At 37.7% G+C, this 21,099-nt stretch overlaps 3 protein-coding genes across 3 annotated transcripts; 2 read left to right on the top strand and 1 right to left on the bottom strand.

The window, feature by feature from the left end:
• Positions 1–13: 13 nt before the first annotated feature.
• On the top strand, positions 14–11,408 carry LOC141837757 (brefeldin A-inhibited guanine nucleotide-exchange protein 2-like). The gene is made up of 11 exons (XM_074725131.1): positions 14–1,351; positions 3,368–3,685; positions 3,825–4,227; positions 4,310–4,732; positions 4,820–5,106; positions 5,225–5,498; positions 6,753–7,243; positions 7,316–7,637; positions 7,762–8,146; positions 8,269–8,942; positions 10,639–11,408. The coding sequence occupies exons 1-11, from the start codon at positions 147–149 to the stop codon at positions 11,254–11,256; spliced, it is 5,400 nt and encodes a 1,799-aa protein (XP_074581232.1). The 5' UTR covers positions 14–146; the 3' UTR covers positions 11,257–11,408.
• An 820-nt stretch (positions 11,409–12,228) lies between these two features.
• Positions 12,229–12,719, top strand: LOC141837758 (auxin-responsive protein SAUR50-like). Its single transcript, XM_074725132.1, has one exon. It carries the CDS (start codon positions 12,275–12,277, stop codon positions 12,542–12,544), a length of 270 nt encoding a protein of 89 aa, XP_074581233.1. The 5' UTR covers positions 12,229–12,274; the 3' UTR covers positions 12,545–12,719.
• Positions 12,720–14,964: 2,245 nt separating this feature from the next.
• Positions 14,965–20,545, bottom strand: LOC141841213 (U11/U12 small nuclear ribonucleoprotein 25 kDa protein-like). Its single transcript, XM_074729350.1, has 7 exons — positions 20,259–20,545; positions 20,090–20,181; positions 19,444–19,662; positions 18,991–19,096; positions 17,340–17,439; positions 16,612–16,736; positions 14,965–15,314 (listed from the first exon to the last, which is right to left on the bottom strand). The coding sequence occupies exons 3-6, from the start codon at positions 19,658–19,660 to the stop codon at positions 16,641–16,643; spliced, it is 519 nt and encodes a 172-aa protein (XP_074585451.1). The 5' UTR covers positions 19,661–19,662; positions 20,090–20,181; positions 20,259–20,545; the 3' UTR covers positions 14,965–15,314; positions 16,612–16,640.
• Between the last annotated feature and the right edge of the window lie 554 nt (positions 20,546–21,099).

Raw genomic sequence — 21,099 nt, forward strand, 5'->3', positions numbered from 1 at the left:
TTTCTCTTTCTCTCTGTCTCTCTGTCTCTGAGTCTCCAGATCCAGCGTTCTTCGATCGATCCCGGATCCCAATCTCTTCCTTCCTCGTCGAAGACGCCTCCCTTCTCGCCGGATCTGAGCGATTTGGACCTCGAATCAGGTGGGGAATGGCTTCTGCGGAAGCCGATTCCCGTCTCGCTGTCGTCCTCGTCCCCGCCCTCGAGAAGATCGTGAAGAACGCCTCATGGCGGAAGGGCCACTCCAAGCTCGCCCACCAGTGCAAATCCCTCATCGAGAGGCTCTCCCAACCGTCGCCCCCTCCCTCGCCCAGATCCCCCAACTCCTCCTCTTCCCTCCCCGGCCCTCTTCGCGACGGCGGCGCCGCCGTGTACTCCCTCGCCGACGCCGAGACCTTCCTCAACCCTCTTATCGCCGCCTGCTCTTCCGGCTCCCCCCGCGTCGCCGAGCCTGCCCTCGACTGCGTCCATAGGCTCATAACCCACTCCTACCTCCATGGTGAGGCCGACCCCCACGCCGGCCCCGACGCTCGCCTCGTCGCCCAACTCCTTGAGTCCGTATGCGGCTGCTACTCCCTTGGGGCCACTGAGGACGCCATCGAGCTGCTCGTTCTAAAGACGCTCCTTTCTGCCGTCACCTCCACTGCCCTTCGCATACATGGAGATTCCCTCCTCCAGATTGTCCGCACTTGCTATGACTTGTACATCGGCAGCAAAAACCCCGTCAACCAAACCACCGCCAAGGCCTCCCTCATCCAGATGCTTGTCATCGTCTTCCGCCGCATGGAGGCTGACTCCTCCACTGTCCCCGTCCAACCTATCGTCGTTGCGGAGATGATGGAGCCTGCTGACCGCTCCGCTGCTGCCACCTCTGTGGACGTAAGCTTTGTCCAGGGATTCATCACCAAGATCATCAGCGACATTGACGTTGTGATCAACCAGTCAGCTCCTCTGGCCAGGACTGCCTCTGCCAACAAACACGATGGGGCTTTTGTGTCAACCACAGTTGAGAGCACCAATCCCGCAGACCTGCTTGATTCCACGGACAAGGATATGCTGGACGCCAAGTATTGGGAGATCAGCATGTACAAGACAGCACTGGAAGGCAGGAAGGATGAGTTGGGGCCAGAGGGAGACGGACTTCCAGACAGGGATGATGACACGGAGGTCCAAATTGGAAACAAGCTGAGGAGGGACGCCTTCCTTGTCTTTCGGGCTCTTTGTAAGCTCTCCATGAAGACTCCTCCCAAGGAGGCGGTGGCTGATCCCACACTCATGAAGGGAAAAATTGTGGCATTAGAGCTGCTCAAAATTTTGCTAGAGAATGCTGGCGCTGTGTTCCGCACAAGTGAAAGGTTGTTACTTCATATCCACCACCTTCTGCGTTTCTGATTTTCGTTTTGTTGGACAGGAACTATTAAAATAAACATATTTGATGTAAGTGGATTACATGATGACTAGCCTTCAAGGGTATTGCAGTTTGCAACTAGATATAGTGAATCTTAGACCTAGTGTAAAATAAATATGCTGTGGAATAAAGACATGGCAAGATAGTTACACAAAATCCATCCAGTTCATTGGGAAGAAGTTATTTTGAAAAATTATACTGAAGAAATAAAACCATCCATCACATTTGTCATTGAAAACAATGTAAAGGGTCTACTGAAAAAATGAGCTAAAAAATCTCAAATTTGTTAACCATTCTCTTTAAAGTTACTTATAATCTTGCTACAGAGGCCCTAGCTTCTATCAAGGTTTCATCTAGTTACTTGAGGGAGTTCAGATTAGTTGTTCTTGAACAGTGTGCTTTGAAGTTCTTACTTAGGCAATGCTACATGATGACATCGGCCATGATTTATGGCAAGATGCTAATGGATATGTTTTCTAGTGTGACACTTGTTGGCAGACTCACCATCACAAGATCTTAGGCTTGTGCAGATATACTCTACGGATAGAGCACTGTGCAATTACAATAGTGGCAATTAGCAATGACAAATTTTTTAAAGATTAGTTTCTTGTTCTGTGGCAAATGATGATCCAAGTAAGTCGAACAAACAAGGAGGCAGATTTCCATGAAAGTTCAGGAAGGTTACTGTGTTTTGACATGCAAGGTCACTGAGGATATACCATTGTTGTAGATTCCCTCTTCTTGTGAAACAATTTTTAAAGATAAAATCGTCTCAATCTGGGATAATTTGTTGAAATACATGTGGTTCATTTAGAACAATTTACATTCCAAGCAATAGGATTGGCTTTTACAAATCTTGAAGCATCATTTTTATTATGTTTGAACATCATTCACACCTTTAAAGGTTTTGGGTGTTTTTAAGTTCAGAAAGAAATTTCATTGCTGTTACTTGCAAAATAATGTCAATTTGGTGGAGAAGCAAATACTGAACATGATAGTTGAAATATGAAATGACTCATTTTTCTGATGCTTATCTTAATGGGCTCTTTTCCCTACTTTCTTGCATTTATCAAAAGGTTTCATTTCAATTCTCACATATTTCTATATTAAGATAGTGTTCAATTTCCTCTTGTCAACATAAAATACCTTCATGCTTCATATTGATAATTTTTTGTGACTCTGCACTATTTAGTAACAAACCAATATCTGGTATGGTGATAAAACCATTGAGTTCACTATCCAAAAAAAATGACCAAGAACTAGCTTCAGTCAAGCTTACTTGAATTCTGATATAATAACCTCTCTGAGGAGTTGCAACAGGTTTTAGTTGATGGAGCCTTTTAAAGATCAATCATGTTCCTTAAAATACACTAAAGAAATTTCAATAGACAAAAATATTAAGATAAGTTTCAATTTCTAATGCCTGCACAAATGCTGTATGTTGTGTATATGCAATATTATTTCATGTTTTGCATCATAAAAGGGCAGCCCAGTGGCCGAAACTTCCGCCAATGCGGGGTGTATACAATCTTATCCTGCTTTGTAAGAGACAGTTTCCGAGACTTGAACTTGTGACCTCTAGGTCACATGATAACAACTTTACAACTTTACCGTTGCGCCAAGGCTCCCCTTCATGTTTTGTATCATACCCCTAGTAAAATTTAAGTGGTTCAGTTCCTTGAAGCCTATGTTATTTTGAATCTTCATTGGCCCCTTCACTCATGCCAGATCTCTGCACTCCAATTTGATACCAACATCCCTATTCATCACAAATGATGTGTTGGTAAGCTAGATCTATATCCATGTTGGATACTCATATATGTTTGAGTAACATAATTTAGAACTGGATATCAATGACAACTAATATTGTCTTTTCTTCTACTCAAGCTTCACGCACAATTTATGCTGATTATCATGGCCGATCACATTCTTGGATCTGACAATTTTTGTTTCAATCAAGCAGGTTTTTGGGTGCTATCAAACAATATCTATGTCTCTCTCTTTTGAAGAACAGTGCTTCAGCTCATTTGATCGTTTTTCAGCTGTCATGTTCAATTTTTATTAGCCTTGTATCAAGATTTAGACCAGGATTAAAAGCAGAGATTGGAGTTTTTTTTCCAATGGTTGTACTCAGAGTTTTGGAAAATGTTACGCAACCAAATTTCCAGCAGAAGATGATCGTGCTTCGTTTCATGGAGAAGCTGTGTATAGACTCTCAAATTTTGGTAGACATATTCCTTAATTATGATTGTGATGTCCACTCATCAAATATTTTTGAGAGGTACACATATCTTCTGTGTGCTTGGTAACGCTATCTGTTTTTATTCCATGCACTATTTCTAGAGGCTCTTAGTTCTTTCAGTGTTGACCATTAAAAATAGTTAAAATTTTGTTTTATTTTTTATTTCCAATTTGATTAGGATTGTAAATGGTCTACTAAAAACTGCACAAGGGCCTCTCCCAGGAACTCCTACAACATTGGTACCTCCACAGGACACCATGATGAAATTTGAAGCTATGAAGTGTCTAGTGGCTATTTTGAGATCAATGGGAGATTGGATGAACAAACAGTTGAGAATTCCCGATCCTAATTCTCAAAAAACAGAAACTTTTGATCGTAGTTTTCAGAAACTAGATGCAGCAGATGCTCAGTTTCAAAAAGCAGAATCAGAAGATGGCAATGGTGTTGGAAATGAACTTCCTTTAGCAAATGGAAACACTGTTGAACCAGCTGAAGTAAGTGATTCTCATCCAGAAGCAACAAATGGAACATCAGATGTTGCATCTATCGAGCAGCGGAGAGCATATAAGCTGGAACTTCAGGTATTTGTCTGTCTAACATGATTTCAAGTTTCATGAGAAGAATGTTGTTTGGCTTTTTTAGTTGGAGAATCATAAAATGCAGGAAGGTATTGCACTATTCAATCGGAAACCTAAGAAAGGGATAGAATTTCTTATCAATGCAAAGAAGGTGGGTGATTCACCTGAGGAAATAGCTGTGTTCCTTAAAAGTGAGTCCGGCCTGAATAAAACTTTGATCGGTGATTATTTAGGCGAGAGAGAAGATTTGTCCTTGAAGGTAATGCATGCATATGTAGATTCTTTTGAATTTCACGGAATGGAGTTTGATGAAGCAATCAGGTGCTTCCTACAAGGTTTTAGATTGCCTGGTGAGGCACAAAAAATTGATCGCATCATGGAAAAATTTGCTGAGTGCTACTGTAAGTGCAATCCTAAGGCTTTTACAAGTGCAGATACTGCTTATGTCCTTGCTTACTCGGTAATACTGCTAAATACTGATGCCCATAATCCAATGGTGAAAAATAAGGTCTGTCCTTAGTTTTGGAAATGCTCATATTCTTGGCTTTCTCTAGTGTCTATGGGCATAAAATTGTCAATATTGCTTTTAATGCAGATGTCGCCAGATGACTTCATAAGAAATAACCGTGGTATAAATGATGGAAAGGATCTGCCTGAGGAATACCTAAGATCCCTGTTTGAAAGAATTTCCAAGAATGAAATCAAGATGAAAGATGATGACTTAACTCCTCAACAAGTACAATCTTCTAATTCAAATAAACTTTTAGGCTTAGATAGCATTTTGAACATTGTCATACGCAAGCGAGATTCATCAACAGAAACTAGTGATGATATGATCAGGCAAATGCAAGAACAGTTTAAAGAAAAAGCTCGCAAAACTGAGTAAGTGCCCAAACAATGTTGTATTTTGAATCTTGATTATGTCAATATATCACCTGGTTTAGCACCATAATATTTGTACAAGACCTGCTTTATTAAATACATACATTGTGAATTTTAGGTCAATATATTACTCTGCATCAAATGTTGCGATTTTGAGGTTTATGACTGAGGTATGCTGGGCTCCCATGCTAGCAGCCTTTAGTGTGCCCCTTGACCAGAGTGATGATGAAACCATCATAGCATTATGCCTTGAAGGATTTCGTAGTGCAGTTCATGTTACTTCAGTGATGTCTATGAAGACTCAAAGAGATGCTTTTGTTACTTCACTTGCAAAGTTTACATCCCTTCATTCAGCGGCAGATATGAAACAGAAAAATATCGATGCTATTAAGGTTTGTGTGGGCAATTGTTTCTTGCACATCCATGTGATTCTGCTCTAACCTTTTGTACTTATTATCTTCCATATCTGTTCTTGACATTCACCATATTTCTAATAGTTTTGGGGGATTCCTTTGGCAACAGAGTACACACTTCAATGGTTTTATTAATGATTCTTTATGTACTCACAGCAAGAAGCCTAAGTCCAACTATTTTGGGTGTTTGCTACATGCTTATCCCTCTTATAATTTTGTATGTTAGTCGTGCATGAAATTTATATAGGATGATTTTACTCTTGCGAATCATGAGAAGGCTTTGAATTATGCACAGATTATAGATTTGACACATAAGTTGAATATTGATAGGTATCTCTCAGGGTGTCCTTGCCAAATCTGAAAGGCCTAACCAAACATTTTGATTGATTTAATTTCATACAAAAAGTGTTCAGTTTGGCTTGCAAGTTTTAGAGTTTTTTGGTTTGGTTTCCTAATCTGAAACCATTAGAAAAACAAAATTTAGTATTATTGTAAATCTTTATAAATTCTACTAAACATGGAATCTTTTACAAGGATTAACTGTTTACGCTAAGAATATTAACTATTTGGTTAGTTTTTTACTGATGTTTTCTCCACTTTTAACTATCAGAATCGGCTTTTGTGTGTTTGGATTTAGTTTGCTTGATTTGAACATAATGGACTCCTCTGGATATTTCTTATATATACTTTTTTCCGGTGGTTTACCATTAGAAATATGATATTGTTGTTTAATTTTTTACAGTTAAATCACGAACAACAGCATATTTTATTAAGAGATGTTTTCAAATATGTTTTCTTCACATGATATGATGAAGGCCTTTAGTTCTTATTTCTCTCTCAGGCTTATTTTTTTCATTTCTAATATGTCAACCCTCTTTTGTATATATGACTGATTAATATTACCACTGGTCTTGATCAAGTAGTGACGTTGCTAGAAGTTAGTCTGCATCATGGAGAAGATTTTCATACCTTGTCATTCGTAGTAACTTGTAGCGAATTACAGAATGATGAAATAAATTTCTAAATTAGAAAATGAATATTTGACCTTGTTTTGGTCATCAGAAGTTCAACATATGCAGAAGGAGGCCAAGGAGATTATATCTTCTCATAGATTCTAGAATATTTTGATGAACTCAATAGACAACTGACATTTCAATGTGATTATATAAATGAGCGTTCTAATAATACTTCACTAATACTTAAGCTTGGTTATTATATGTAAATTGTTTCTAGGCAATTTTATGCATTGCGGATGAAGATGGTAACTACCTTCAAGAAGCTTGGGAACACATTTTGACATGTGTTTCTCGATTTGAACATTTGCATCTCTTGGGAGAGGGTGCCCCACCTGATGCAGCATTTTTCAGTGTACAACAGACGGAAATTGATAAATCTAAACAAGGGAAATCCTCTATCCTTCCTGTACTAAAGAAAAAGGGGCCTCCATCTTCAGTTATGAGAAGAGGTACCTATGATAGTGCTGGAGTTGGTGGGCATGCTGCAGGGGTTGTTACATCTGAACAAATGAATAACTTAATCTCCAACTTGAATCTGTTGGGACAAGTTGGGATTGCTGAAGTGACTCACATATTTGTAGGAAGTGAAAGGTTAGACAGTGAGGCAATAGTTGATTTTGTTAAAGCACTTTGTAAGGTTTCAATGGAAGAACTGCGATCCACATCTGAGCCACGTGTTTTCAGTCTGACAAAAATAGTTGAGATTGCGTAAGCCCCTATCTGAATTTTTTTTTTTAGTCTTATGACATTTCACAATCTCATTAAATATATTTTTTACAGACATTACAATATGAACCGCATTAGGCTTGTTTGGTCAAACATTTGGAATGTGTTGTCTGAATTTTTTGTTACCATTGGCTGCTCTGAGAACCTTTCAATTGCAATCTTTGCGATGGATTCTTTGCGCCAACTAGCTATGAAGTTCTTGGAGAGAAAGGAACTGACCAACTATAACTTTCAAAATGAATTCATGAAACCATTTGTGATTGTTATGAGGAAAAGCAGGGCTGTTGAAATTAGAGAGCTGATCATCAGATGTGTCTCCCAAATGGTGTTAGCTCGTGTTAGCAATGTCAAGTCTGGATGGAAAAGCATGTTCATGGTATAATTCCTTTGCCAATTGATATCAAATTTAATGTGGAGTTACTTTGCTAGTCATTTCTTCGAAGAACTTAAGTTATCTTGTTAATTGAAAATCTCATTTAAATAAATAATGGATTCTGCAGGTCTTTGCGACAGCATCGTATGATGATCACAAAAATATAGTACTCCTGGCCTTTGAGATCATTGAGAAAATTTTGCGCGATTACTTCCCCTATATAACTGAAACAGAAACCACAACCTTCACAGATTGTGTTAATTGTTTGATTGCATTTACTAATAGTCGGTTCAACAAAGATATTAGCCTCAATGCAATTGCTTTTCTACGGTTTTGTGCGGCTAAGCTTGCAGAGGGAGACATTGGTGCTTCTGCTAAATCTAAGGACAAGGAGGGTTCTGTAAGTAGTTGTCCTCCTTCACCACACATTGCAAAGGAAGAAAAACAAGATACGCCATTTCTTATTGACAAGGATGATGATCAGCTGCACTTATGGTTTCCACTCTTAGCAGGTTAGACAATTTTTTTTATTTTGCAGATTCTAGGTTATTATTGTCTTTAGGTGCCATATATGATCAAATCTATTAAAAGAGAAAATTATGGTCTTAAATAATCCTCTTTTCTCAAATTGCAGGTTTGTCGGAACTTACTTTTGACCTACGAGCTGAAATCAGACAAAGTTCCTTGCAGGTGTTGTTTGATACACTAAGAAATTATGGTCATCATTTTTCATTGCCCTTATGGGAGAAAGTGTTTGATTCAGTGCTATTCCCTATATTTGATTCTGTAAGGCATGCCATTGATCTGTCCGGAGAGTCTTTGCAAGGACAGGATACATCCGAGTTAGTTCAAGATGCTTGGCTTTATGAAACATGCAAACTGGCTCTCCAGTTAGTTGTTGACTTGTTTGTTAAATTCTATGACACGGTAAATCCACTTTTGAAAAAGGTGTTGACACTGTTGACTAGTTTCATCAAACGTCCCCATCAAAGCCTTGCAGGCATTGGCATTACTGCATTTGTTCGATTAATGGGCAATGCAGGGTCTCTATTTATTGAGACCGATTGGGAAATTGTGGTTGTTTCATTGAAAGAAGCTGCTATAGCAACTCTCCCTGATTTTTCCTATATATCCTCTGGTGATTACCTTGGCAATGTTGCATCTGAAAATGAAGATTCTACTGGAAGGCAAGAGAATGGTGAATCTAGGGAATCGATGGATGATTTTGAAGGCTTGAAGGCCAGAAATTTATATTTTGCAATTGGTGATGCTAAATGTCGTGCTGCTGTGCAGCTTCTCTTAATCCAGGTCAGTGTCGCCCACTTTAATATGCATGCAAGCATTGTTCTGTTCACTTCTTTTTTTTCTTTTGGTTGGGTGGAAGTAGGATTTGGTTGGGGTAAGTTTTTTCCCAGTTTAGTCCCAAATTGAGAATGAGAAGCTATTTAGATAGTTATAAAGCTTGATAGGTGTACTATCTTTTAACTTGAAATAGAAATGTTGTCCGGTTTGGGCTTATGAACGAATGGTTCAGTTTTCAGGTTTATTCAATGAGAACTGATATTAGAAAGAATCTTGTTTTCATCTTGTCAACGATGTTAGAAACAATGGTTTCTGTCCCATAATGTGATATTTGCTAATTACTGATATATTCATGGGTTTGATCATGTTTGTCAAGATCCGATGATATTGATGTGGAATGTCTATGTTGGATCAGGATCAGCAAAGGGATCCAAATCAATTATCTTACTAAGATTGCAGGAGATGTTTAACAACTCAAGATTGTCGGAAATTAAAGTTAAATTCCAATAGAAATTTGTTCAAATTGAGAGTGAAAATGGATGGAATTGATTGAAATTTGGCTGAATTAAGTTATTCAGAAAGTATAGGATTTAGTGATTTTTTTTTACCAATTCTAGCTTAAATCATAACAAATGTGCACAAGAGGGACCTTCTTTGCTCTTTCAAATCTCAACTTAAAACTTCCCACGTTGCCACCACTTGAGACTGTCACAAGATGATTATTTAACTTTGCTACTACTTGTAAACAAACCACTAGCTGGGTCAAATATTCCATCTATCTCTATTTTGATTGAGAAATTATTGTTGATTAGGAGAAATTCTATATACTAGAGTTGAGTGTGAGTTAGGTCCCAACTAAGCCTTATCATATGGAATATTAAATAATCATATAACTTTATCAAATAATATTTAATAATGTCATTTAATTATCTTTTATAGTAATAAATATGATTTTAATAGTTACTGTGTTCCATTTTGATTTCATTATCTATTATGATACATCTTACTCTTTGATAATTGAATTCTTTATCTACCTATTCCGTATCTATTTCGGGTATTGACAGTTTGACACTAATACTCTATGTGGACACTTGATATCCGCATTGATCTCTTTTTTCTTTTTTCCTGGAAATAACTATGTTGAACACTTAATCACACAGATATTGAATACTCGTACTTGTGTCAGAATAGAATTTGCTCCGTACTGACAATGTTGGACACATTACCATAATAAAAATATCAGTAACATTTATTTGAACATTGTTGACCCCTGAATGACAACTACTAATAAGAGGATATACACTGTGCTAAGTTACACCATTTCCAAACAAGTTTCAAAGTAATCAATACCATAAACTTTAGCCATCAATCTGGTTTCTTTTTTACAATTGATTGAACCATCAAGATCGGACATGGCTATGTAAACCTATGTGTTCCCACTGCATGATCACTTGGTGGAGCAATATCTGAGCACGTGGATGAAGTAGGCACCATCTCAGGATCCATTGTTTGGTTCCATCTTGGTGTTTAAATGCTTCAGGATTAGTCTGAGTATATACACTGAGTTAGTTAGCAGACTCCTGAAAAACATGGTTACTGAATGAGATACAAGACTAAGTAGGATGAGCAGTGTACTTATGCTTACCATTCTGAAGTGCAATAGAAAGATCTTTTTGTATTAACAACACACTTTGCATTGCAGGCGGTGATGGAAATATATAATATGTACAGAGCTCAGATATCAGCAAAGAATACACTAATACTTTTTGAAGCTTTGCATGCTGTGGCATGTCATGCTCACAAGGTAAACAGTGACAGTGACCTTAGATCCAAGTTGCAGGATCTTGGCTCCATGACCCAAATGCAGGATCCTCCGTTGCTACGTCTTGAGAATGAGTCCTATCAGTTATGCCTCATTCTTCTTCAGAATATTGCTGTAGACCGGCCCCCTAATGGCAGCGACCTGGATGTCGAACCATACCTTATTGATCTTTGCAGGGAGATTCTAGAGGTGTATCTCACAACAGCAAACACAAAGCTTGGTGAAGCTTCAACTAGTGCTGCTCAACCAGGAATCCACTGGGTCATCCCAGTTGGCTCTGCTAAACGAAGGGAACTTGCAGCGCGAGCGTCCATTGTCGTGTCCACCCTGAGGGCTATATGTGGATTGGGAGATACCTCATTCAAAAAGAACCTCGCACAGTTCTTCCCTCTCTTCTCAGGTCTCATAAGCTGTGAGCATGGGTCCAATGAAGTACAGTTGGAATTGAGCCATATGCTCGGTTCATCTGTAGGTCCAATCTTGCATTGCGCAAGATGATCATGAAATCGACCAATGAAAGAGTGTTTTTCTAGCTTTATCTTCTTTTCTTACTTGTTGGTATCCATTCATGGAATTGTCCAGTGTACTCTAAGGAAGAGCAAAAAGGTTTGTTGTAATCTAGTTTCCCTTCACGGCCGATTCAATTTTCACCGCTTAGTTTCCTGTCTTGTTATGCTCTGATCCGGCATCGGTTTGAACACAGGTATGGCACATAAGATTTTGAGGCTTCAATTTTCTCCTAGAAAAAAGTTCATTGCCAGATTAAAATGATTTTGATTGCTTGATCCTTAGTTTGTTTCTGCTGCTATTCTTTTGTTTACACACTGATGTTCTCAGCCGTATCCTCAAGCAGTGAACCGTGGCGCAGCGCATCATCCTGCAGAGCCAAATTGAGGAACTCGCAACGTAAGCTCAGCTGGAGATTTGCATGAAGCGCCTAGTTCAAAGAAGACGATTAACATTGTATTAATAACAAATAAAAAAATGATAAATCTTAGTCAGTCGCATTGGCTCAATTCTTGGAAGTGACCGATCCGATCTCATAGAAATTTTTCACTAGCCATTAAAGTAAATCGGGAAGCGCACGTAACGGTCAACTCAGATACCCAGCATCTTTTGATTGTGATCTCCATTTGGAGAAAAATTCTTACAAATATATTATAGTTGGGGATCGAACCATAGATATCTGAGTGACAACCTGAATGTCTTACCGCGGCATCATAACTCCAAGACTATTAATAATAAACAAAAACCAAGTAAAGTGCTCATTAAACTGTCGATTAAATATTTTTTTTTTACTGTTTCTTGCACAAATTCAAGCTGGATGCATTACGGATAATCATGGCGAGAGGAGGGCCAGGCCATGTTCTTCAAAGGGCCAACAGTAGCAGTCAACCTTCAGCCCGCATGTTCACTGAGCCCGTCACCACATGCCTTGTTTCTTCCTCTCTCTATTTATACCTCTAATGCAGGGAGCGCTTTACTGCATTCTTCTTCTTCTTCTTCTTCTTGAAGTATGGGGAAAGCAACCATCAAGCAGATGCTGAAGCGGTGTTCAAGCCTGGGCCGGAAGCAGGGCGGCTTGGACGTGCCGAGGGGGCACTTCGCGGTGTACGTGGGCGAGAAGCGGAGCCGCTTCGTGGTTCCCATCTCCTACCTCGCCCACCCGGAGTTCCAGCACCTTCTTCGCCAGGCGGAGGAGGAGTTCGGCTTCGACCACGAGAGGGGGCTCACCATCCCCTGCGAGGAGGTCGTCTTCAGGTCCCTCACCGCCGCCCTCCACTGAACCCAAAGCCGAAGCCAAAGCCAAAATCAAATCCCCGACTTCGTTGTAACTACCTTCTTGCTAGATCCTGTACATGAAATGAGCCAAGTGAGGAAAAGTGTTTCATGCTCTGTTCTGCTTCGTCTTCTCGACAGAAGATTTTGTTGTTAGATAAATTAAACAACTTTTCTTTTCAGAGAGACAATTTTCTTTTACACTTTTGCATGTCTTAATTACGACGGAGCTTCATCGGGAAACTAGAGCGAGGGCTTGGATTCAGGCTTTCTACTGCCACAGTTCACTCCTTGATTGGCGTCTGGCATTCTGTTGCTGGAGAAACTTTTTCTTCAATAAAGAAGATAGTCAACTCAGACTGTTCTTTTCTTCCACGTTTAACTCCAAGCTTTTTGTCTTGTATACGAAATTCACTGCAATCGTTGAGCTGTCCGATACCGGCTCTGCTCTGCTTCTGTATTTGATAGGTAATCCATGTTCTTTCTCCATTAATGCCGATAATGACGTTTAGTTATGTTTCAGTGGCGTGGGCATAAAGGTATTAAGTAGGGAAGTGCAGGACGGACCTCATCGAGAATTCACTGTCGACTTCTTTTTGGTCTGAGCAACTGACTTTTTGGAACTCGCATCAGTTTTGTTCTAGTTACAAATGGACTAGCCCTTGACTAGTATTTCAGGACTATGAGGTTGTAGGGTTAACTAAACAATATGTTAGGCTACTTGATTAAGGAATCAACTTTGTTCCACTAAAATACAAAGGTACTTGCCAAAGTTTTGACGGTTAGGTTGAGACGACCGAACACTAGAGAGGGGGCGAATAGCATGTGTACCTGTAATAATTATAAAAGAATATTTGCTTTGATTGTGCAATTACTCACTGTTTGAACTCTCTTTTTTGTATATTTTTTTTTGTTAGTAAATAATCTCTTCTTAAAATGATGGTTTATGGGAGAAAAGTTCATCTTTACTTGTTCTAAAATTTTGAACAAGATTTGGATATTTTACTTATTTATAATTATGCTGAAAATCTTATACTGATGAACATTTACATCATCTTTCGGTAGAGATTGACAATGCTCTATTCTGAAAGCAACTTCCATTTGGAAGATCCAATCACTCTGCTTTGCTTCTCAGAGTCTTGCACTGAATTAGCTGTGTAAAGAGTGTGTCAAGATCAATCAGTTCATGTCATGCCATTTATTTTCTTGCCTACTTGTTCAATTATGGCCTGTGTAAGTCCATCAGTGTTCTTGATGAAGACAAAAGGATCATCTTGATGATTCTCTGAACGTCCTTGAAGGATCATGCTGACATGATCCTTATGTTTGATGATGTAAATAAGTCTGATTAAGGAAAACAATTAAAAAGATTTTGTTCTATATATGTTGTGTATTAAAATGACAAACAATTACTAAAAGTTGTTCGTTGAAGGTATAAATCTTGAGATGAAGTGTCTCTGACACTATTTCATTTATCTCAAACTACCTCTAAAGTTTCATTTATTTTGCATCCAATATCCCTAACACACTTGGCCCACTTAGGCCTCCAACTATGTTCACCACTAGCATGCGACCTGTCCGAATCGACCAACTCAACTGACACACCTCGGCGATCCAGCATCATCAACTCAATCTAACCTAACCAATAGGGCCGGCTTCATCAACTCGACTGACTACATTGATTGACCTAAACCTATCCCATCTCCTTAGATTAAATAAGCCAAAAAAAAGTGACCTACAAAGTCTATTATTTGCCATGACCAATTCAGCCACTTGGTCTGTTTGACACACTTGACTCATGGTTTGCTCTAGGATTGCAGTGTGGAACTATTGCTGCCTACGACTTCTCCAAGCCGCGGAGCGGTAGTTGTTTGGAAGCTGTACATCATGCCGAAGCACCAGTTGGTCATGTGGCAGTTTGCAAATGACAAGATACGCACGCACCAAGGATAGACTGGTGTGTACGTAGATTGCAAGACATGTTCGCTGTGCCATTAAGCGAATGAGACGGCATACCATCTTTTCTTCACCTGTTCCATAACCAAACCTCTATGGGAGAAGGCTCGACGTTGGCCATAGCTTTGGCCATTGCAGAGGAAGCATGCTCAACGAAACCCACAACTTGGAGTGTCTCATATATGATTTGCTTGATTTGGCAAACTCGCAATCGATGTCAATACGAGGAAGGTGTCAAACATTGAGAGGATGTTTACAAAGATCCAAACACGTATCTTTAGATGTTTTTGAGTGCACTCCATGTAAGATGACGACAAACTGTAATACAATTTATACCTTATGAAAAAATAGAGCTTACAATGTACGGAAGGAAATATCCATCTCTCTTGGTAAGACTAACAGTAAACAAACACAAAAATAAAGACACAGATAATTTAATATGGTTTTGCATATGCTTAATTAAGCTTACAATGTATGAGAAAAACAAATTACAAATTGGATGAATATAAGACAAAGTGATGTTAACAACATGGCACCATTACTACCCTTTCTTTCTAAGAGATCTCTCAATCCCAAGGAAGAAGAAAAGTGAGCATGGCATCATCTCTAGGCTTTGGAGTGGGGAGTGGTCAATCAAAAGAAAAGAAAAGAAAAGAAAAACACAAAAAGAAGAAAAGACTTGACTGTTGGTGAGGAGCTGAGTTGCAGCAGTAGTGAAGATGGCATGTTTGCCTTTAGTTAGTGAGGTGTAGCTTGTGCAAGATTGGCCAGCCCATTACAGATGGGACACATGCATATCAAATACATGCAAATTGGCAACCCTGCACGTGAATGGATCTTGAGCCAACATTAAATTGTATTGTTTGCATGCTAATTACTCTACAAAACATTAAATAACTATTAAAACTTTTCTCTTGTGAGTTCATTACAAAGCTAAATGAATAAGTTTAAGTGAAAATTCATGCTCAATTACAAGTACATGTTGCTTGACATGAATAAATAATATCACAGCATCAACAGTAAAACCTATTGCATGTAGCATGCAGTTAATAGCATCCGCAATGCTACATTAATCGGCGTTAACAACACTCTAAGAGAGAGAAAAAAATGACATGGCACATGAATGTGTTCAATATTTTGAACGCGTTCATGTGCAGTGAGATGGGCCAGCCTCTGACTGGCCCACCACATGTATTTTTTTTTATTTTTTTAATGTTATAACATGGTAAAAGTTGCAGATGCTCTAATAGTCAGGATGAGAACAAGCAACAGCTTAGAAATCTGGCCCACCGCATGTTTTTTTTTTATTTTTTTAATATTATAACACGGATGCTCTAATAGTCAGGATGAGAACAAGCAACAGCTAGAAACAGGGAAGCTGTCATTCCACTTCTGACGCCTCCGCTTGTGCTAGAGTTTTTATATCTGTATAAGATTTATTATTTTTTAATATTTTAATATATATCTTTAAATATCAAATAAATTTTTTTATAAATTATTTATTTTTGATTTCGTAGTATTGGATTTCAAAATCAACATTAATATGATACTGAGTTTTAAAAAATATATTTCAAGTATCATTGTGATTTATGATTCTTTAAATAAAAAAAAAATTTTTAAACTAGAAATAAATTTCAAAAAACATATTTAAGATTATTATATTTATAATAAATTTTAAATTTTATTTATATGATTTAATAATTTAAAATTAATTAATATTTTTTATTTATTAGAAAAAAATTATAACCTCATTTCTATTATATTTTTTCTATTTAAAATATTTATTTTTATATTTTTCTTATACCAAATCTATAAAAAAAATTATTATTAGTCATAATCTATCTTTGCTATATTATGTAAGAGTATATTTATATTTGGTATATTTAGAAATAATAAAATATCAAACAAAAGTTCTGTACCCGAGAAAGAAATTTTACTTATTAATTCGCTAAAATAATTGACAGTCTTAAACAAATTTTTAGAAAACAGTTCTGTACCCGAGAAAGAAATATCTAACATAATCAAGTATCTTCACATTAAAACTGTCATCATTATCAATTTATCGGTAAGTAAAACTGCAAAATACCATAAAGAAGAAGACAGTATCCGAAACCTCACCCTGTAAATAGTAGGAGCTCGTGGTGAAGCTATAACCTTTTACTGAGACCATGAAAGAAACGGTGTTTCCTGCCCTTAGAATGTTTCTGGGTCGCCCTGGATGCGACAAAAGGGAAAAAATGTACCTGCATGAGAAAAGCAAAAGAAAAGAAAACTGTTTTCAGAAAGAGTCGACTTTGGTCACCAAATGAACCACTAATGATCATGAATTGGTCCTTTCTCCTGGATTTAAAGTTTATTTGCCTTCTTCCCAGTCTTATAGAACAAACATTGGAGCTGGAAACCATTTCTACATCTACGAGACCAAAGAGAATACTTTTATTTTATTGCCAAAATAAACATATCATGTAACAGAGAAAGTAACAGCTCTAGGGATGTTTCAAGTTTAGAATAGTTAATATATATAATGGAGACACATGAATAATGAATTTTTACTTGAGAGAAAAAGGACCCTTTCTGCAGCATTTTACTTCATGTTTTATATTATCCTACACAGTCCAGATTTTAACCTGCAGCAGACCTTCTGTGTTTATTATTTGTAAGTTATTGAATTCCTGCTACTGCAATTTGATCTTCAACAATCTTTTCAGTTTTCTATTTGACAATCCTAGTTCTCCGACAATTTCTTTTGTCAACCATGTTACAGTGGTTGAAGCTATTTCACAATTATCTGTTCAGAAATAACAAAGAAAACTAGTATATTAATAGAAGGTTTAAAACTAGTTTACCTTGGAATTATTGGTTACGCCATATCCACTAAGCACAGAATTATCATCAACTAGCTTTTCATTTTGATGAGAGAGACAATAGTTAGCCCAGACATGCCTCCTGCCACAACAAATGAGCCAGTTCAAAAGTTGAGAATGCCTCTTGCCACAACAAATGAGCCAGTTCTGAAGCTTATGCAGACAGCTTGTCAATATGCACTAGCAAACTTCCTGTGCTTGTGCAATTTTGTCAACTTAAAAAGGACTGCATATATCATCGTCATTATCAAGTGGTATTTGTCCCAACTATTTAGGGTTAACTATAGTTTAATCACTCAATTTAGCTCTATGTTAAATTATATCAATTGTAACATGATATGGAAATGTGAATGATCAATTTACTACTTTTATATTTAGAACAATATTGTACATTACCTTCATGTTCTATAAATAGTACTAAAATAAATCTCTAATATTTGACCATCTTCTTAAGCCTTAAAATTTCAATTAATAGTTAACAAATTTACAACTTGATTTCTCAAACTCATCCAATATTCAATCATAATATCATTTGGCAGTGTACTTTTGCTTAAGTTCATTTTCTTTAAAGCTATTTTGATCTTATTCAATGCTATATCAAGAGCAATTCTAATATTCTTAAATTTACAATAGTCTTGTCTCTAAAATCAAATTGTTCTGCAAAATGGTCAATGACAATTTGTTTTGAAGAAAAACCTAAACAACCAATAACCTCAGAAGTTCAAAGAAATTAAATAATTTGTATTGAAGAAAAAATTAAAACAACCTTTAAATAGGATATTAGAGAATAAAGACAAAAAATGAAATCAGTTGTTAATGCCAACAATTTGCCACCACAAGATCCTTACATCACTAATATTGTTCCTTGAAAGATTGCTAAATTAGGATTTAAGAACTACGTGAGCCTGGGTTTTTTTTTAAACAATCTGAATGATGCAAGTAACCGCAAGGTGTCTAAATGTTAATGTATTTTAGGCAAGATAACTAGCTAGGTAGAAATCATCAAAGGTGTCAATTAATGTTCCTCAGCGCCTATTTTATTTGCTATTTTTTAGGTTAAGTATGTTGATAATTTTTGTTACTGAATCAATGACAAGGTCATCAACAGTGATAGCATTCTTAAGGAATCATATCAGGCACTTAAGTGCATTGTTTGACTTGCAAATCATTATTGATTTTTTTTCCTTCATTTCTTCATCCCATTACTAAGAAGTTACTCTTCTATATATTTGAATGACAAGTCCAATGAAAACTATTTGTCTTGTAGTAAATGAATAGTGAGATATAACACACACACACACTAATAACTAAAGGAATACTACTAGAGATGAGAAAACAATGAGATTCAACAAATCCCATGGGTTCTATGTGCATGAGGGCTATATTTTCACAAATGAACAATGAAGTAACAACATTCTTACAATTTGAGACATACTCAGAACTGGAAAAAAGTGGTTAATAAGTTATATTATTACTCGAAATAAACAAATATATTGTAATTTGCAACTAAAATTAGTGCGCAATAAGGTCAAATTTTCACAAACTAGTCTGCATGCATTGTTATATTCACAATAAGTTATATGTTTCACTGAAATCTTTAGAAGAGCATGAGCAAGTGAGAGCATAAGAATACCATGAAATGTGGCGATGACCCATTGTTGTTTGCTCCATCTCATTTATTTTCTTCTTGATTGCTAATTTCAAATCCTTAACGGTAGCAGAGTTCAGCACAGCAACATCTTCAAAACAGACAAAGTAATCACTTTAATGGCTAAAGAACTATCATATATGATTTGTCATGTACATAAAAACACATGTTTTTTTCAAATGTCCACCCCTTATTCTTGATGGGTTTTTTTTAAAAAGTTTTATGGTATGACTCATTACTTAATCCTTCTACAACTATAACAATATTGCAAGCCTCAACCTTCCCTAAACATTGCAGTAACATTATCGTAGAGTATCTATAGCCTACAGTTAGATGGGATTCAATTACTTCAATGGTAAATCTACACACATGCAATTCAAATCAAATTCTAAGGTACCTTAATACTAATATCCATCTTAATGCAAGTCATTTTCATACCGAATGAGGTATTGTCCATCTTAACTATAGTTATCTTCATTGCACTGCCTAGCTCCAAGTTTATCAAGGTGTCAACATCTACAAGGGTAGGTTTCTTCGAAACATCTGCCAGAATTGGATCATCCAGGAGAGTTGAAAGCATAGATTGAAGTTGGGCTTTCTTGGTTGTTATGCTGCTATAGCCGACATCTTCCTCAGCTTTGGAACTGGATTCCATCTCTGCAAGCAATCACAATGGTTGATGATATCAGATTACAAATCGCCATAACAATTACCCATCTTTGACTCTCACAATTATCCAAACTCACCACCTTACAAGCATAATAAGCCTATCGACTCTCACACCAACAATCACCCAAATCCTTCTTTTTTGGCCCAAATATCACACCCACCCTCAATGCACTAACAATCATTCTCTCAACCTTGTTCATCAAGAATTCATCAACTTGAACACCAAAAACAATACAAGGATTCGCATAAGCTCATTAATATGTTAGGATTGAATGTCATCAAACACCATCCTCCGTCCAATCAGATGTCAGTTTCTCTACTCCACTTCCAAATACATCCTACAAACCGTACTCCCAATTTCTTGTGATGACTTCTTCTTGCGGCACCCGTTCCAAAGAAGAGAGGAGAAACTTACCAATAAACGCGCTGTGATTCACCAAAACGTGCTAATTAGGCACTAGAAGAAAGGAAAGACTTCTTTACTGCTGCACATTCACAGAGCGGCCACTGGAAACGAAGAAGAACAAGAAAGCATTAATTTTTTATAATTACAGTAATGCGCAATACTTATTCTGCCTACGCACCGGAAAGCAGAGGAGTCTAAAAGCCTGATGCTACTATTCCAGCCACTACTCCGCCACTGTGATAAGAGAGGAACTGTCGAACACACGAGAAAAGGGAGGAGAAGAGCAGGAGGGCTGGAGGAGTTGGATCTCGGCTACTGGGTGGCGTCGATGGCAGGCGGCTCCACAACCGGCTGACTGTGCGTCGGGAGGCGTCTCAGGCGACGCGGCTGCGGCTTCTCGTCAGAGGCGGTGGCTGCTGCGGGCTCGCCGGGAAGTAGCGACTTCAGCGGCGGATGGGGGCGGACATCGCGACGGTGGAGATCTCGAGAAGTAGGGTACGGAACGTCAAATGACTCGATCAAATAAAACCGGTTCAACTCCGGTTCGGTTTAGATGACCCAAGATTGAATTGAAAAGTATCATCGATGCTTCATTGTAAGATTAACCGCATGGAATGCTTCAGTTCAAGTAATATACATAATCCAAACTTGTCTTCGGCCATGGTGCCGCAGTAGGACATTCAGGTTGTCATCCAGACATCCACGATTCGATCTCAACTATGATGTATTTACAGAAATTTTCCTCTAAATAGGGATCACAATCAAAAGATGCTGAGCATCTGAGTAGGCCGCTGCATGCGCTTTCTGATCTATCTATTTATTCTGGTGGCTAGTGGAAAACTTTCGTGGACCTGCTACTAAATGGAATTATCATTTTTTTTTACATAATCCAAACTTACATGGACGCTTAAATATTGCAAATTACACTGAATGAACAAGAAAAATAGCATATGAAACACAAGCGAATCTAATCCCTTTAATTTCAATTCCTTATTCATATGAAACACAATTCAGGTTTG

This window comes from Curcuma longa, chromosome 11 (genome assembly GCF_044706935.1).
Source record: "Curcuma longa cultivar G26 ecotype Majalengka, Jawa Barat chromosome 11, ITB_CL_G26_1.1, whole genome shotgun sequence".
Lineage (NCBI taxonomy): Eukaryota > Viridiplantae > Streptophyta > Magnoliopsida > Zingiberales > Zingiberaceae > Curcuma > Curcuma longa.

Excerpts from the sequence above, each read along its gene's own strand:
- LOC141837757 (XM_074725131.1), top strand. The coding sequence starts at position 147 with ATGGCTTCTGCGGAAGCCGATTCCCGTCTCGCTGTCGTCCTCGTCCCC. Across the intron at positions 1,352-3,367 it reads GTGTTCCGCACAAGTGAAAG|GTTTTTGGGTGCTATCAAAC; the intron begins GTTGTTACTTCA and ends TCAATCAAGCAG. Across the intron at positions 7,638-7,761 it reads GATGGAAAAGCATGTTCATG|GTCTTTGCGACAGCATCGTA; the intron begins GTATAATTCCTT and ends TGGATTCTGCAG.
- LOC141841213 (XM_074729350.1), bottom strand. The coding sequence starts at position 19,660 with ATGGAATCCAGTTCCAAAGCTGAGGAAGATGTCGGCTATAGCAGCATA. Across the intron at positions 19,097-19,443 it reads GATGGACAATACCTCATTCG|ATGTTGCTGTGCTGAACTCT; the intron begins GTATGAAAATGA and ends TCTGTTTTGAAG. Across the intron at positions 16,737-17,339 it reads GCGTAACCAATAATTCCAAG|GTACATTTTTTCCCTTTTGT; the intron begins GTAAACTAGTTT and ends TTTCTCATGCAG.
- LOC141837758 (XM_074725132.1), top strand. The coding sequence starts at position 12,275 with ATGGGGAAAGCAACCATCAAGCAGATGCTGAAGCGGTGTTCAAGCCTG.